The 18,281-nt window shown below is 34.4% G+C and overlaps 2 protein-coding genes across 2 annotated transcripts; one reads left to right on the top strand and one right to left on the bottom strand.

Moving 5' to 3' along the window:
• Positions 1–3,676: 3,676 nt before the first annotated feature.
• Positions 3,677–5,910, bottom strand: LOC120782499 (DNA-binding protein modulo). Its single transcript, XM_040114806.1, has 4 exons — positions 5,248–5,910; positions 4,634–5,188; positions 4,213–4,458; positions 3,677–4,014 (listed from the first exon to the last, which is right to left on the bottom strand). Exons 1-4 carry the CDS (start codon positions 5,825–5,827, stop codon positions 3,728–3,730), a joined length of 1,668 nt encoding a protein of 555 aa, XP_039970740.1. The 5' UTR covers positions 5,828–5,910; the 3' UTR covers positions 3,677–3,727.
• Positions 5,911–6,604: 694 nt separating this feature from the next.
• On the top strand, positions 6,605–15,282 carry LOC120770204 (beta-arrestin-1). The gene is made up of 3 exons (XM_040097455.1): positions 6,605–6,832; positions 6,892–7,524; positions 10,778–15,282. Exons 2-3 carry the CDS (start codon positions 6,987–6,989, stop codon positions 11,614–11,616), a joined length of 1,377 nt encoding a protein of 458 aa, XP_039953389.1. The 5' UTR covers positions 6,605–6,832; positions 6,892–6,986; the 3' UTR covers positions 11,617–15,282.
• Positions 15,283–18,281: the final 2,999 nt, after the last annotated feature.

Raw genomic sequence — 18,281 nt, 5'->3', positions numbered from 1 at the left:
TATCCGGCCAAGGAATGTCAACTCGACTTCATTGCTCCAAATTACTTCAGGGCTGTTTTCTGCCGCGATAAAAATGATTTTTTTTTATATTCCTGTGCGTGTGAAAATTTATCTTTCAGGAACGGAAAACTTCTGTGCTCCTACAAAAAAGATTACAAATTTTAAATTTATACTTAATTTTCGAAAGATTTGAAAATATTGGTAGAAGAAACCGTTTTTACTTTTACGAGTTAAAAACTCCTGCGACATATTTATTATTCATAATAAACACTGAAAGAAGATAGTAGTAAACGGGGAAGGTTAAAAGTTCCCAAAGTACAATTTATTTTTATTGTTTCCTTAAGAAGTCAAGCTTATAGGAATCAGGATTGTTCGTTTTCTTTAATTTCGATGAGGATCAGAAGAAAGTAGTTTTACTTAAAGTTTAATTATAAAGTATTATTTCAAAGTAGTTTGCCAGAGTTCTATTAGTTTTGCAACTTCCTCTTTTCTATACCGCTATGATTTCGTATTCATTTCGTTTAATTATGTGGAGTCCATTTCTTTGCTATTAAACTTTTTCATCTGGCAATATACAGAATATTTAATTTTTCTGGTGTGGTAGATGTCCATCTTTTCGAAGGCCACAAACTGTTATTTGACTCTCTTTAACCTAAAACTCACCGATCCGAAGAGTTAAGATTAGACTGCGACAACGACATTGAACAGCACGCCGACCAGACTTCGGACGCAAATCACTTCAGACACGCACTGACCGCCATTCACAGCTGAGCTTTTAACACCTTCACCGACTCCCTTTTAATGAATGGTGTACTTGGAGCCAAAGCATCCATTACCCATTGCAGATGACGATTTCGAGTTGCCGCGAGAATCTAAAGTTACCCTTGCGCAACTTCATTCTGGATACTGTAACATGTTAAACTCCTACTTATTCAGAATCGAATCATATATTCCACAAATACATATGTCCAGCATGCAATGACTCTCTCACGACTACCTTAATGCATGCGCAGCAAAGCCCACTTATCAAGTACTAGCTGACCCCGCAGCTGTTGTCCTGCGTGAAATTATGTGTTTTGAAATGAAAAAAGTTGAAATTATATTGTTTCAAAAATGATTTATTTTCGATTTTCTACATTTTTTTAATGTAGTGCAGCTTAATAAACATAGTTTTTTGATTTCTGTTCTGGTGCGTAAATATACAGAGGAGATGGGTTTCCAACTCGTCAACACCACACATTATCTGGCCGTGTAAAAAGCATAGAATTTCCCGATTTCCTTGTGTCCTGTTGATAGTCAACGCAAAGGCAATTTTCCCTGGAAATTGAATACGTTTGAACTGAAATGGCTGTCCCTTGTATTCGATAACTGCGTCATAATCAGTTGGGTTCCATTACACAGTTTCGGCGCATGAAGATTGTGAAACATAATAATGACAGATACAACTTTGAGATGCCAATGATGCTGGGGCATACCAAGCCTTTCCAAAGAATTTGGAAATTCCACTGGATAAATTACGGTTCCGTCTTCTTTGCCAAGACGATCGATCGATTTATATGAGCGCAAACCTCCCGGAATTTGACTTTGAATCTTCCAGTTTAAGTCATTAACATCGGTATTTTTGGCAGCTAAAATTGCGCGTGTACTCAAGCAATTGCAGTTACGATAATTTGGCCAATGTTCGGATAAACATTCGTGATGAGTTCATCTTCCGTTGAAGTGAATTGACAAAAGGGAGCTGAAATTGATATCAAACCACTGGAAGTATCAACCGAAATTTGCCGATTTCCAATTCATAGCGAATACAATGTAAAATGTCATCGGCAATGTCATTTTTTCGTATCCCATAATTAACGCGAATTTGAAGGCTGATATGTCGAAATGATCTTCGCGAAAAGTATGCGAACTTCGGTGGCATGCGAAGTAACTATCGCATTGTGCTTCGTCTGTTTCCAGCGATTAGCATGTTCCAGCAAACGCAACTGCTAGCATGCTTCTCAAAAAGTTGCACACACTGTACCATTCACAATACGCAATGACTTAAATGAAGTTGAACCGCGAGACGGACAACAGTCGGACAACAGTCGGAAAACTTTCATGAATTGCATAAGTAAATATCCTACAAAGCGCTTTATTGCAGTTCACATATCGACCCATTTGATACTGCTGATCTCATATCGTTCAAGGCTAATAACCGCTATGTTGCTTTCTTTGGTGACGTACTTGCAAACGTATTTGATCGATTTCACCGATCTCCAATATTCAAGATTGACATGAGTTTTGAATGTGAATTAGACAAAAGTGGCGATGTTTTCAACTTCGATGTGTTGTTAACGTCGATATTCACGCCTCTAAATGCTAAATGTTCTGCCATTGTCGTCTGGTGAGCGACGCCGATACAGTGAATATCCATCATTTCCCATTTCCGTTTCCGAAAGAAAAGCACATGAGTAGTGTTTCGTGCATTTATTGTCAGACATACAAACCAAAGTGGGATTGTAAGGTTCCCAAAGTCCATGAACCATATTGGTTTTCACCACTTCGTATAATTCTGGATCTATCTCTGAATCAGGAATTTCCGCTGAAATGATTTCGTCAATTTGATCTGGTGTAATCACCATCCGCATCCAAAGAAGAATGTGTGCGTTCGGCAACACGCAACAGAATACATTCAGCATCTAACAGCACCATATATGTATACCATAAGTTGCTTCAAGATAAAGACCGTCAAACATCGCAGCTATTGTTTAAAAAATCGTGCTGTGATATCGTTACGACCGCTAGCTGATTGACCGCGATCCATAATTCCGCACGTATGTCATCGCATTTTGGGAGTACTTCTTGCCTTTCTTTGGGCTGACATATGTTGATGGCAAAAATAACGCCGACAAATATTAGCGCGACCTCTTCGTGGCTTCGTAACAAATTTCAATCAGTAATTGATCACTTCGTCTGAAACACACATAAAGTTTTCACTGAATAATTTTCAATAATTTTTCCTTTGGATAGCCGGTATAAAAAAGCAAGCGACCGCAATTGAACGATTTAAATAATTTACAAATCAAAATATTGAAAAACAAAACAAACAAAAATTGAAAAAAATGTGTATGAAAAATGTTACTTTTTGGAATTGTCCAATTTTCCGACTTCTCCTCATGAAAAGTATAAGGTATTTGTTTCTTAACCTTTCCCGATCCACAACAAACAACCTTTACAAATTTCATCAACCGTTCTTAGTATTACTAACAAACAAACATTCATTTTTATAAATGTACATATGTACATATGTATGTATGTATGTATGTATGTATGTAACGTTTGTATGGGGAAAAGAAAGACTGTTTTTAGGGGTTTTCCGGAAATTATTCGAATTTTTCTCTCCGTAAAAACCATCTTTGAACTTCAACGAACATTTAAGAAAAAGAATTGGTCAAATTGGTCCAGGCGTTATTGAGTTATGAGCGTACATACATTTTGGCTATTCATTTTTATTTATATAGACTATTCGCTCTATGGTCCAATATTGTCGAAACAGCAAGTTTCTTAGGCCTACGATTAGACTACTTTGACGACAACAAACCTAAACCGTACCACCCATGATGAGATAACCGTCACTAAAACAACAACGACCAAATAAGAAAACCAGTTTTTGTTTAATACATTATATTTATGACTATAAGTAAAAATTTCTTTTCATACGTGAGAAAATTAAAAATATATGTATCAGTTAGTTAGGTTTACTCCTTTTGGCAAAGCCCTTAAATTGCGAACCCGCCGGTCTTTTACGGTTCAATGGTGCCTTATGATGCAATTTTCTTATAACATCTTTTTTTTTCTCTGAATATGGTTCTAAGAATATTACTTGTCCGCGCAGAGTCGACTCGTTTAAGAGGAAAGCTTTGCAAAAACTGTCAGTATCCGCGAATTTAACAGTGGCGAAGTTACTAATTACATTCACATTTTCAATTGGCCCTGTGGAAGCGAAAAGCTCACGAATTTCTTCTTCGGTTACACCTAAAATATACAAGTATATTAATTGCAATAATTTTCTCTAATGAAATAGTTGTATGTATGTCGATTTGAAATATATAAATTACAAATATTTATAATGTTACTTTCTTTACTTGATATATCATACATAAGTAGAATAATATGTAACAACTTAAAGATAAAAGTAAAAATCATAAAAACTAAAGTCTCTAATAAGCTTACCTGGTTTTATATTCTGTATAAATACAGTTGATTTATTTTTGGGTATAATTACTTTATACTCTTCAATTTCTAAATCGATACCTTGCGCACTGGTACCATTCAGTTTTAAAGCTTTTTTAGCAGCTTTTTGATCCTTGAATGTAACAAAAGCCAACACGTTTTTCTTGCATAATATGCAAGAGCTTTCGACTTCGATTTCGCCACACTTGGAGAATATCGCCTCTAATTTAGAGAACTCAATGTTCGCTAAAATAAAAAAATATAAATCAATATAAATATATCGCGCAAAATATTGCAATTATTTTGCTTAAGTATCAGCTGAGCATCTGCAACAGTGTTGCAAATTGATTATCAGGGCTGCAATATTGTCGCAGTTATAGAGTGCCTCGAATAACACCTATAACCCACTATAGTTACTTACATAAATTTGACTTATTTTTAAGTAGAATTGTGCGTTGAGGATCCTTAGCCATCTCTTCTCTTATTTCGTTGGCCTTATAAATCCAAATGTTACTATCATTTAGTATTGAATTGTGTAGCTTAAAAGCAGATGGAAGTGCCGACTCATCTTCGAAACAAACAAAACAAGCAGGGGGAAAGGTTCCCTTTTTATATAAGTTAACACTTTCGATGGCCCCACAATTAGCGAAATGACTCTTAATTTGATCTTCTGTGGTACCGAATTTTAAATTTCGGATATAAATTGTGCGGTCCTTAGTTTCATCAAATTTCTTCTTCTTTTCTTTCAATGCCTCGGCCTTTTTAAGTTTTTTCGCATTTGGTGTTTGAATGCTTACTTTTAAAAGGGCTCCTTTTACCGTAGCAATTTTGTCTGTTGCTTCTTGGGCCGCTTCGGCTTCTTCAGGTGATGTATATGCAACATATGCAACGCAGCTTGCTGGTCCGCGAATATTATGAATTGTATCTAAGGTACCATACTTTGCAAATACCTCGACGAGCTCAATTTGTTTGTAATCTGCAGGGAATTCAAAACAATAAATTTTTTTCGATATCTTTCCATACAAGTTTACTTACTTTTGGGCAAATTTTTTACAATAAGCACTTGCTCCTTTGGAAAGTCTTTTGGCAGAGCACCGGTTTTAATTTTTTGCGCACCAGTCTCATCCGACGACTTCGGCTTCTTAGACTTAGCCTTAGCTGAGGATTCCGAAGCACGTTTTTCAATGGGTACTTCAGTTGGTTCTTCGTCATCATCTTCCTCAGCCTCATCTTCCTCTGCTTCGTTTTCTACCAATCCTTCAATGTTTTCATCTTCTTCTTCACTTACATCGTCATTGTCATCGTCGTCATCGTCGTCATCATCATCATCATCATCGTTGTCCTCCTCATCTTCAGCTTCAGAATCTTCACCTTCGTTAACGACATCTTCTGCGACATCGGCACCTGAATCCTCTTCCTCCTCGGATTCTTCTTCCTCTTCCACCTCTACCTTCTTTGGTGGTACTTCCTTAACAGGAGTTTTGCCAAGTTTCTTTGCCGGTGTTCCTTTTGCAGGAGTGCTTACTTCACTATTTTTTTGCTTCTTCACGATGCTATCATTTTTCACACCATTTAAAGCTGATTTTACCCCAACATTTGACTTCCTTTGCTTCATATTTAATCTTTAAAATATTACTCTTGCTCTACTAATGGAACCAACCGATCGATCGAAAATGAATGAACCACGCTTTTGAGGACACACGTGTTTGTAATAGAAAATTATATGCAGCATTGCCATAGGCACATGCGGTTGAAGTTGCCGGATGCATTGAAATTTTATTTAAAACAGTAAGATATATAAGAAAGACGTTTTCTAAAGATTAAATACCCAATAAGTGGTTAAACATTGGGATAATTTATATCAGGTAACTGAACATTTTCCATATTGGTTTAAAACATTTTAATACAAATGAATACGTATTTGGAGTATTTTAATAGATTTATTCTAAATAGTAAATTATTATTTTCAAATAATTTCATTTGGAAAAAACTAATATATGTATCAAATATGGTCTCTTAACTTAAACATTTTATCATAATAATAAAACCGAATCTGTTTGACATTACTCCCAATTTCAAACGCATTCAATAATTGAAGACTTCTTTTTTATCGACAATACAATTTGTAATGTTATTTGTCAGTGGTGTGCACCCCGGATGTACTCAGAATTTTTTAAAATTTTTTATTTAATTTCGACATTTATCTTTTCCAGTATAATAGTAATATGCCAGATTATGTTGATACGTTTGAAAAATTTGTATTGTAAAGTTTTAATGTCTGAAAAACAAAATAATAATTAAGAGACATGTAAAAAATAGTTACCCGTTTGTCCCTCAAAATGTGCAACACTGTACGGTATACACATTCCGAGTGACGTTTCCTTCGTGTCAATTTTTTGCTGAATATTTTGGGTTGGTCGTCGTCGTTGATTAATTTCTGATCGTTTAAAAAATATAAAAAGAATGAGGACGAGCTAATGGAGGAAAAATTTTTAGACAAAATTGACATATTATAAAGGTGCATTGAAACAAAATATACAAGGAATACCGAAGCAAAACCGTGCTAAGAGATGTGGATATAAAATTTTGGAAATATTTAGTAGCAAATTCAAACTGTTAAGTAGGTAAATGTGATATTTCTAGGAATATACTACCATACTATCATCGTGTCACCTGCAGTTAGATGCAAGAATAAAAGTAATTTGATAAAGCAAGCGTAACCACCTATAACGGTCCAGTGAATAGAGGCTGTTTCTATAAAAATATATACACCGATGAATACCCTTTCCACCAGTGGAGCCGCAACTACTGCCACACCCTCTTCAGATGAGGCTGGAGGTGGTGGTGGAGATGCTGATGCGAGTTCGCGGCGCCAAGCGACAAGAGTATTTAAAAAGAGTTCATCCAATGGTAAGGTCACAGTGTACCTAGGAAAGCGCGATTTCGTGGATCACGTTACACATGTGGATCCAATCGATGGGGTAGTTTTCATTGATCCGGAGTATGTTAAAGACCGCAAAGTTTTTGGACAAGTTCTTGCCGCGTTTCGGTATGGTCGAGAAGATTTGGATGTACTTGGCCTAACCTTTCGCAAAGATTTGTATCTAGCGCATGAACAAATATATCCGCAACAACAAAATGAGCGTCCATTAACTAGATTACAAGAGCGGCTTATAAAAAAATTGGGACCAAATGCATATCCTTTTTACTTTGAAGTTCCTCCGTATTGTCCGGCATCAGTGTCGCTCCAACCAGCTCCTGGGGACACGGGCAAATCTTGTGGCGTGGACTATGAGCTTAAAGCCTTTGTTGGTGAGTATATAGTAAAATTCTAATTGTAATGGCAGAGACATAAACCTTTTTAAATTAGCTAAGCATTTTTGGTTGATCTATTGCATTTGTAAAATTATTTAGGACTTGGTAATACAATTGTATACACAGGTCATTTTCAAAGTCAAATTCATTCATTGCACATTTCCTCGCCGCTATAGTACGTTCTTGATAGTCGTGACTACTGTGCACTAACCCATGTCACAGTTAGGTTATTTAATCTTGTCGATAATAATTTCATGACAATGAACACAATAATTCAATTACACATATTTGCTTTGGTTTTTTTTTGCATCATAAATATGGCCCATATCTCGACAACGCCATCAACTAGCTTGCCAAGCCTGATTGGTGCGCAGTTTTAATTGGTGCGCAAGTGGAAGCAGACCAATTAAAGTCATGACGTATAGGTGCTAGAACGGTTATAAGAAGTGTAAACTAATTTATTCGTTTAAATTAAAAATGTTAAGTAAAAATTTAATGACATATCTGGTAAAGTTAACAAAAAAATAGCACACATGTTTTGTGTGATAATAAAGAATTTAAATATTTAAAATATTTTCTCACTTAAAATTCTTTGGGAAACCAGCTTCATGTCATAGATTTGAAATTCAAAGCAAGATTCATTTATTGCGAATGACCCATGATTCATCAATCTAATGCTTATAATTCTGCCGCTATGTCATTCCTCTCTGCTCATTTACTTTTTATTGCATTGTTAGCTGTTGCCATTGGCCGTTTTGGTTATTGGGATTTCATTGCAAAACGATATCGCTTCGATCGTAGATCGAGTGTACATATGTATATGTGTTTTTATATGTACATATATGTATGTATATATTTTTCTTAATCAGCAAAGCCTTAGCTTTACGCGCGTAGTATTGGTTATCTATACCTGTGGCGTATTCAACGTTTACATGCGTGGTATGCCATTGTGAACATAATATAATACAATTGTTTTAATTTTTAATTTTTTTTTGCCATTGCTTTTTTGTTTATTTTTCTTAATCGCACGTCTACCTATCTGCTGTTTTGTTCTGTCGGCATGCATTTGAGTTTATTATTCTCTAATAATTAACTTCTACGTACATATACATATAAGTATGTATGTACATACATATGTACTTCTATACGTATGTATAAATTTAATTGATATAATTATTGCAAAATATCTAAAATAACAAACTCAAAATAAATTACTAAAAATTGAATATGTAAATTTTATAAATAGAAATATTCAGTCCTGGTTTAATAAAATCCATACAAAAGAGATGGAAAATGCGAAACATACCCTTGCAAAGCACAAAATGCTAAAAAAATCCAATTACATTTTTTGTGTGGAATTTTTGTACATGATTTTTTAATAGGTCAAGGTCATAAAAAATAAATGGTTCAAAAAATTTTAGCTTTAAAATTTTTATAAATAAATTCGCTACACAATAATTTTGCCGCCTTTTTGTAACGGATTTTAATATAAACTTGTTAGCAGCAACGAAATCACTTTTGTATGCAGCACTTTTTGAACTTTAATAGACGTTTCTCACACACAAATATGTATGTATGTATATGTGTTTGTAGTGCCATAAAGTCAATTCATTTGTGTATGCATCATTGTTTGTACATATGTCCGTATGCATGTATAGTAAGTAAAAGTGAATTTTGTTTATTTCTTTACCCCCTTACTTTGAGTCTACACATGTCTAACATTGACGCAAATTGACTTGCCTATAAATTACTATTCACTGAAATTAAACAGAAATTTTAATGAGTATATCTGCTGTAAATTTCAGAAACATATTTAGCATTCGACTGCTGCAGCTCAATAGAAATTGTACATATAAATATATGCATGGAGAAGTCTATATACTGTTTTATATGCGTGTGTGTGCTTGTGTAGCGCATCCAAGTTCGTGAGAGTAAATTTTAGAATGTTTTACTTTTTATTTTTCCTTTAAAGTTCATTAAAGAGGTTGTTATTTTTTTTAGTGCTAAATTAGGTTTTAATTTCACACTCGTTTTTCGCTGATTTTATTTATTTGCTAAATATTCAGAAATCTCATGCTTGTTTTTACTGCTAAATTATTAATCTTTGGGAAACGGATGTTGGAATAATACGTTAAAGCATAATTTTTACAAACTAAATTGTGTTATTTTCTTGGAGTGTTTTTAATATTGTATAATTAAACCGGTTAGCAACAAAATATTTTTTCGTACGGTGTTTTTGATCTCATAGAAAATAATCTCTCATTTTCTGTTCCGTTAGAGAACTTCTAGATAATCGTTACAACAGCAATATACATATATGTATGTACATACATGTCGGGATGGAGCTGTGGAAAATTATATTTTCATTATATACTTTTAAACAGCGTTACTTGACTTCTGTATATGTACATACATACATATACACCCGCGGCCAAGCGAAACTTACCACTTGATATTTTTTCACTATTTTCAATTTTTTCGTTCTTTGGGTAACTTTTTTATGGATTTAATAGAATACGGGGAGTACATAGATGGTTCGAATATATTTGGTTAACTGTTGACTTTAATCTGGCCCATTTGTAAAATTAAATTGAGACAACTTTTTTTTATTTGCACACAAGTCTTTGATTTCATTATTACTAATTCTTGTAATAACTTAACAACATTTTTTGTTTCAATTGAAAATGGAATTACAACATATTCAAAAAGAATAACGGAAAATCTAATATGGCGTCGGTCCACCTCTAGCGGATATTATAGCTTCGATACGAGCAGGCATTGACCCAACAGGTTTCTCCAAAACACTGCTTGAAATTTCCTCCTCCCAAACACTTTCTAACATTTTTTTTAGTTCTGGTTTACTTTTACTTTTTTGACAGAACTTATTTTTTTTTTAATATTTTATATTTGTGTAAGTCAGAGATCACTTCGTTAAAACTTAACGGAAAAATTCCATTACCGCAACAAGTACCGTTACAATGAGTGATAGAACACGTGTTCGCTAGAAATTTCTTAATGGTAAGTTACGCTTGGCCGCGGGTGTATACATATGTATGTATGTAGATTCATCGTTAACCTACAATAAATAGCTTTATTTTGGTATGTTCAAGATCAGGCTCCTGAAAGAATTACCCGTCATTTGGTATTTTGATTCAATTACCCGTGAATTTTCCTTTTTAATACCACACTCTGCCTACAAGTTGAGCTTTTTTTTTAATTTAATAATAATAATGAAATTAATTTTTCGCAGGCGAACATATCGATGATAAACCGCATAAGCGCAACTCTGTCCGATTGACCATACGAAAGGTTATGTACGCACCGTCCAAGGTGGGCGAGCAGCCATCCATCGAAGTGAGCAAAGAGTTTTTGTTGAAACCGAATAAAATCCACCTAGAAGCCAGTTTGGACAAGGAATTATATCATCATGGTGAAAAAATTTCCGTCAATGTGCATATAGCCAACAATTCGAATCGCAACGTAAAGAAGATTAAAGTTTGTGTGCGTCAATTCGCCGACATTTGCCTTTTTTCGACGGCGCAGTATAAGTCGGTGGTGGCGGAAACCGAATCGGAAGATGGTTGTCAGGTGCTGCCCGGTTTTACGCTCTCAAAAGTGTTTGAACTGTGTCCACTGCTTGCCGACAACAAGGACAAGTGGGGACTCGCGCTTGACGGCCAGTTGAAGCACGAGGATACAAATTTGGCGTCCAGTACGCTCATAACGAATCCGGCACAACGCGAAAGTCTTGGTATCATTGTACACTACAAGGTGAAAGTTAAACTGCTCATCAGTGGGGCGCTAATTTGCAATGATTTGGTAGCTGAATTGCCATTTACATTGATGCATCCAAAACCGGAGGAGGAAGATAATCCACTATTAATGGATAAGTCGCCACGCCAGAGCATACGTGATGGTGCATTATCGTTGGAATGTGGTAATGGTGGCAATGGCGTGGACGAAGCGCAACAAGCCGAGGTGCCCACAACCAATTTGATACAATTAGACGAAGATGATTCACAAGACGATGACATTATCTTTGAGGACTTCGCTCGCCTCCGGCTAAAGGGCGCCGAAACTGAGGCCTAGACAAACGACATCGCGTCGTGGCGCTGCGTTGAGCCTACATTGATCATTTAGAATGCTTAAAAGTATCATATGAATTCGATTGGAATACGCAAAATGACCCTTATGTATATGTGTAGGAAAGTGCGTAATAATGTTTGCATTTTTCAAATTTGTATTCTTATAATTGCCAAGTTCTTCATTTTTTTCTTTGTTTTCAATTTTCTATTTACATACATACATATATACGAGTCGTTTGCCAAGTAGAAATTATTTTGTAAAGTTGTGGAATTAAATTGAATACTTCTTAGTGACGTAAGTTAAGTATCGTAAGTTGGAAGAGTAATAATTGTGCAAAATGGATGTTTAACATCCACAGTTCAAAAGTTTATTGAATGATAATGGTTGCTAAATTGTTACTACATATACCGATACTGAACTAAGGCATAAGGTAATTTTTGGTTAATTGAGGTTAGGAGTCGTGTAGCAAACTAACGAAAATCGAAACTGTCATCGCGCAAAATGAGAAAACATGCATTTTAAATGTATTTACTACTTTTTAACTTTTATAATTTTATGAAGTTTTATTTTAGAACTATTACGTACATACAAATATGCATAAACTTACGATCATGTTCAAGTTTATTTTTTATATGAGCTACAAGGTTTGCAATTTTATAAAAGAACTCCTTTTTTATCGGCTTTTAAATATATTTATTTATGTTGATATCAAAGGTAGTACATATTGATGTTGTTGATGTATGCCACAGCAACAATATAAGCTTTAATTGTAAAAAAAAATAATAATTGTATACCTGTTGAAGGATTAAGCGAGAAATGGGAAAATTAAAGAGTTAAATCGAAAGAAACATGTTGCATTTTAACATACACATACATTAACACAAGCACATTTATGAGAAACGAAGAAAAAGTATTTATATTACATATACATATGTATGTAGCTGCAAAGTTGACGCTAATCTAAATGTATTCTTCAAAATTGTAAAATAAATATTTGATTTTTATGTCACAAGGCATTGCACACACAAAATACACACATTCCTGTAGTTTCTAATTTTCTTTTTATTCGCTAAGCATTCGCCATTTAAGGAACTATTAACAGCCGAACACGTTTTAAAGCATATTGTGCAATAATGAATAGTTAGCCAGAACGCCTGCGAAAGGTGATTCAATTTGTTGGCTACCTCCGTTTATAACGGTTTATTTCTAACGCTGTCGAAAGTAAAAAGTCAAAGTCGAAATCACTAAATCCGCTGCACATTTCATTTTATTTGGTTAGAAAGCGTTCATTGTCGAATAGTTGAGCTTAAAAATATTCATGTTTGGAACTGATAAATATTGTCCATTCAATTGTTATGTGTTATTACATAAAATTTTTGTGTTGCCACTTTCCTAAAAAATATTTACCTACATTAGCAATGTTAGTAATCTAAAGGCTCAGGTTAAGATCAGGTTTTGGATATTTTTTTGGTATTAAAAAGATTATTTGTTGCTGTTGAAAAGCTGAAATAAAATTATGTAGTAGCAAGGTTTCGGAAAAAATATAAGTAATTCTACTTTGGAAATATGTTCATAATTAATATTTGCTATTTTACATTTTTTACAACTTTTTTTAATTACTTTTAAATTGTCTTAGAAAAACTTTATTAGCTGCTGGGTAGGCACTGTTAGTTTGACAGTTTTTACAAAAAGTGATCTTTCAAATAACTCAACTTAATTATGCTTTAAAAATATAAATTCAAAAATTATTTATTTTCTCATAATTTTTATACAAATAATTAAAAAAAATATTGAAATTACAGATTGCAAGTTGTGAACTTAACAACTTTCCATACCCGCCGTAGACACATAACGATAATAATGGTTTAGACTCTTCTTGTTGTATCATTAACAATTAGTATACTTTCTAGAGGAGTTTAAGATAAGACTTTTTCCAATTTAAAATTTTTTGAGTTATTGCACTTTTCAAGTAAAAAAATCGATATACATATGTATGTATTTGTGTTATCTACATATGTGTGGAACTACATACGTGTTTGGTTTAAGGTATATAAATAATTATGTATACTTCATAATATGCAGACAAATTGCCAAATGATTCCACAAACACTTGCTCAAAGTTGTAAAAAATATTTTAGGTTATTTGTGTAAAATTAAAATACGTTAAATAAATTTGTTGCTGCACAGAAGGCGTAAATGTTTCTGTAAAAGAAAGCATAAATTTCCTTTTGTAATAACGCTGTAATAATTGTTATGACTTCTGGTATTGGAAACGAGTTCTATACAATATATATTTATATACATAAATGTGTATGTTCAATAAGTACCTTTATATATTTTGTTAGTATTGCCAAGATTTGCATTATAAAATACGTTTTAAGCTTCTGTTGGCAGATAATTTTGTAAACAAGAATTTTTGAATTATGTACTTTCGAAAAAAACATGCTGCAAGATTCACTTATACATTTCAACATATTTACATGAATTCAGTTCACAGCACAAACTTTGCGTCAGAAAAATCTGAGGTCTGTTTTAAAATATTCCTTTAGAAACGCAAATTAGTTTTAATTCACGAGAAAAGTAACGTTGGAAATAAGTTTATGCGAAATTAATGAATTAAAATGAAAATACAAATTCGAATTCTATTTTTTCTGTGCAAAAGCGACCAAAACTCGCTTACCTCTGCTAGAAGCAAATTTTTTTCGGAAAGTCTTATCGAATTATTTATTAAATTATTTCCTTAAAAAAATAGCGGCTCGGTTACGAACGAAGCAACAAAGCAAGAAAGCAAAACATACAAAAAATATTGAAACAACTTTTTAAATACTGATTTTATAATGGAAAATAATACCTACCGGCAACAACAGCTTTTTAGCCTAAAAATTAAGTAAACATATACACACGCATACATACTAAATAAATACAAAAGAAAAAAAAAAGAAAGCAGCACATTCATACAAACATTGGGAATGCAATAGAGTGAAATGCTTGCAAAAGTTAAACACAAACCAAAAAGAACGTCGTCACAAAGCGGCTAAGTCGCACATCCCCACGAGCGTGGCCATGAAATGAATTTAAAGAAGGAACAAGTAACACAATATTGAATAATAATATAAAATAATGATATTATATGTATATTGTACTAATAAATGAATTATCTATTGTAATGTAATAGCAAACGTCAAGTGTGTGTAGTTAGTAGCGCTAATTAACGAAATATTAAGTAAATGAAATATTGTAATTGTTTTAAAGAATTGTAATACAATGAAGTTTTATATACATACATATATACATACATAAATGCATACAAATGCATTGAGATTATGAAGCGATATTCATACACACCCACATATATATACATATATATATGCATATATTGACTGCACACATACCTTTTTACATGCATTGAAAGTACCAACTGTCTACACCGATATCTCTTAGTAGCTGCAACGTTCTCACAAATCTCCCAAACAAAAAAAAATGTGCAAACAACTAAAGTCCTTTAAGTCAATAGCTGTTTCTACAAATAAACATTCACACACACATACACACATACATACACGTATATACATATGTACATTCAACAAATCGATATGTATATGAAAAAATTGAAAAATTGATAAATAAATAACCTAAGTACTGAATACTATATTAGTACCCCAAATGGTATCGATGTTTCAGTGAAATCATTAATAAACTAAAGAAGTCGTGAATACTATAAATAAGAAAATAAAATTCATAAATTATTCAAATATTTTTGTGTGTTTCTGGAATGGAAAATAGTATAGGGTGTATATAGCGAATTTGAAAGCTCCAAAAGGGCCGCTTGGTAAAGCTTCTTGACAAGCTTGGTTTTATGTGTGCTCTGTTGGAATGTCGTTTTCATACTATTTTTCTTGGTTTAGAGATTGTCACTTAAAGCTTAAAATGCGTTTTCGCCGAAACTTTTTCAAAGTCGGTCGGTTGATTTCTCGCGGACTACTCAAACGATCTTAATGAAATTTTATGCAGACCTTCGAGACTTTGAATAGAATATTTCAACTTTTATTTGAAAAAAACTTTACTTGAAGAAACCCATGCCACCCCTAAAGTGCATAGACCCCGTCTTGTGTGCTAAGGACGCTGCAAAAGTAGACCGTAAGGGACAGCAAACGTCGCCAAATTTTTCCCCGCTTTTTTGACATTTCTCTTGCGTAAGGTATGCCATTTCATCATGGAAAGATTTACGCTTCAACAACGAGTCGAAATTATTAAAATTTACAACTGAAATTCGGAGTCAGTGGCCTCAACTTTAAGATCGCTACGTCCAATTTATGGTCGTCATAATCGTCCTGTCAGATCAACAATTGAGCATCTAGTGGAATAATTTCAATCCAAAGGCACAGTACAAAATGTTCCCGTGTCAGTGAGAAAAAATGCACTTAGTGTCGAGAATATTAGCGCATCTATTGCGGAAGATGCAAATTAGTCTCTCACACGTCGTTCTCAAGCGTTGGGCATCTCTGTGATATCGTTGTGGCGAATTTTGGGAAAAGATCTTGGCTTCCATCCTTACAAGATCAAATTGACGCAAGAACTGAAGCCACTTGTCCACCAATCTCGTGAATTGGGCTGATCAACAACGTGAAAATGATCCGGATTTTTATCGAAAAATCATCTTCAGCGATGAGGCTTACTTCTGGCTGAATGGCTGCGTTATTGGTCAGGTAGCAATCCACAGGTACTCCATAAGTCACCATTGCATTCCGAAAAAATTACGGTTTGGTACGGCTTATTGGCCGGCAGCTTAATTGAGTCGAACTTCTTCCGTTATCAAGCCCGGAACGTTACTGTGAATGAGAATCGCTGCCGCTCAATGATAGCCGAACATGCTTGACCCAAATTGGAGGCTATGGACTTGGACAATATGTGGTTCCAACAAGACGGCGCCACAAGCCACACAGCGAGTGTTAGAATCGATTTATTGAAAACCAAGTTTGGTGTTATCTCACGAAATGGCTCAGTCAATGGGCCACCTCGGTCGTGCGATTTGACGCCGTTAGATTATTTTCTGTGGGGCTACATCAAGTCTGTGGTCTATGCCAACAAGATAGCGACGATTGATCAACTTCATACGAATATCGAACGTGAAATTGCAGCAGAATCGGCCGATTTATGCTTGAAAACCGTCGAAAATGTGGTTCAGCGTCTGGACTTCTGTAAGCGTGTGCGAGGTGGACATGCAAAAGAAATCGAGTTCCATAATCTTCATGAAATTCGTCTTTTAGTGATCTACGACGTCAGACGCATTCATCATACCAGCGCTGAGCAAAGATTTTTGATGGAGCTTCTACACCAAAAACTAATTAGGTTCATCGATGCACTGTTGCTGCGTTAATCCATGCCGAAAGATTTATTTCCATTTTTTGGTGGAGAAGAATATTTAAAGTTAGTAAGTAACACAAATAGCGCTCGTATGTTAAAGGTTCGTAGTGCACACCATAAAAAATGCCAAACTTTACGATAAAATTGTGAGTTTCTAGATTGCAAATCTAGTGTTGCCAAATCCCGAAATGTAAAAGGCCAAATCAAAATAGAAAGATCTTTCGTACATCTATGACGTATAGGGTTTAAAGCTTAATTTAAAAGCTGATGATATATACAGGGTGTGTTCCAAAGCAAACAGGACTTTAAAAAAACAGAACAAATAGTTTTTTCGGCAAAATCAATTTATTTTATTCAAAATAGTCCCCTTCTGCTTCAATACAGCTTTTTGCACGGTTCAAAAGCATGTCGAACAAGTGTTTTAGCTCGTTGGCCGGTATGGGCGCCTGTATGCCGGTGCAAGCCTTTTGAATGGCCTCTGCACAACGCTTTATTTTCATGAGCAAATGCATTTTTCCGAAAAGGAAGAAGTCGCACGGTGCCATATCAGGTGAATACGGGGAATGGTTAATGGTTAAAATGAAATTTTGGTCAAATAATCGTTCTTCGAATGTTGGATTCTGAGCAATTTTTGGTCGTCAGTCAATTTGTGCGGAACAAACCGTGCACACACCTTTCGTAAGCCCAAATGTTCGGTCAAAATGCGATAAATCGATGTTTTGGAGATGTTCAATGCCATTTCCATGAATTTCAATGATGATTTCGGCTGATTTTTGATGAATTCACGCACAGTTTCGATGGATTTTCCGGTGATCACGGATTTTGATTGGCCTATGTGTTTATCGTCATTTATGTCCTCACGACCACTATGAAAACGTAGAAACAATTAGTGCACTCTGCTACCGGATGGGCAATCATCACCATGAACTTGTTTCATCAATTGAAACGTTTCGGTAAAAGTTTTACCAATTTTAAAACAAAATTTAATGTTGGCTCTTGACTGAAGATCGGATCCATAGTAATCAATGTCATTTTTGAATTAAACTTCATAATTAATTTTTTATAACATGACTTTACTACTTAACAGTAAAATTAAAATTCCAAGCAAACAAAAGTACAAACTAAATAAATACAAGTTTACACAACAGGCATTTAAATGCCAAATATTTGGAAGCAAGGCCACAGAGGGTGGATATGCAGAATGCAGCAGCCCGAAAGGAAGTGAGCAACGCAGAGAAAAGCACAATTGAAAGGGCCTAAGGAAATACTCGTGCCGTGAAGTAAAAAAAAAAATGCAAATGTAA

Source organism: Bactrocera tryoni, chromosome 1, assembly GCF_016617805.1.
Source record: "Bactrocera tryoni isolate S06 chromosome 1, CSIRO_BtryS06_freeze2, whole genome shotgun sequence".
Lineage (NCBI taxonomy): Eukaryota > Metazoa > Arthropoda > Insecta > Diptera > Tephritidae > Bactrocera > Bactrocera tryoni.
This window is presented reverse-complemented; position numbering and strand designations above follow the sequence as displayed.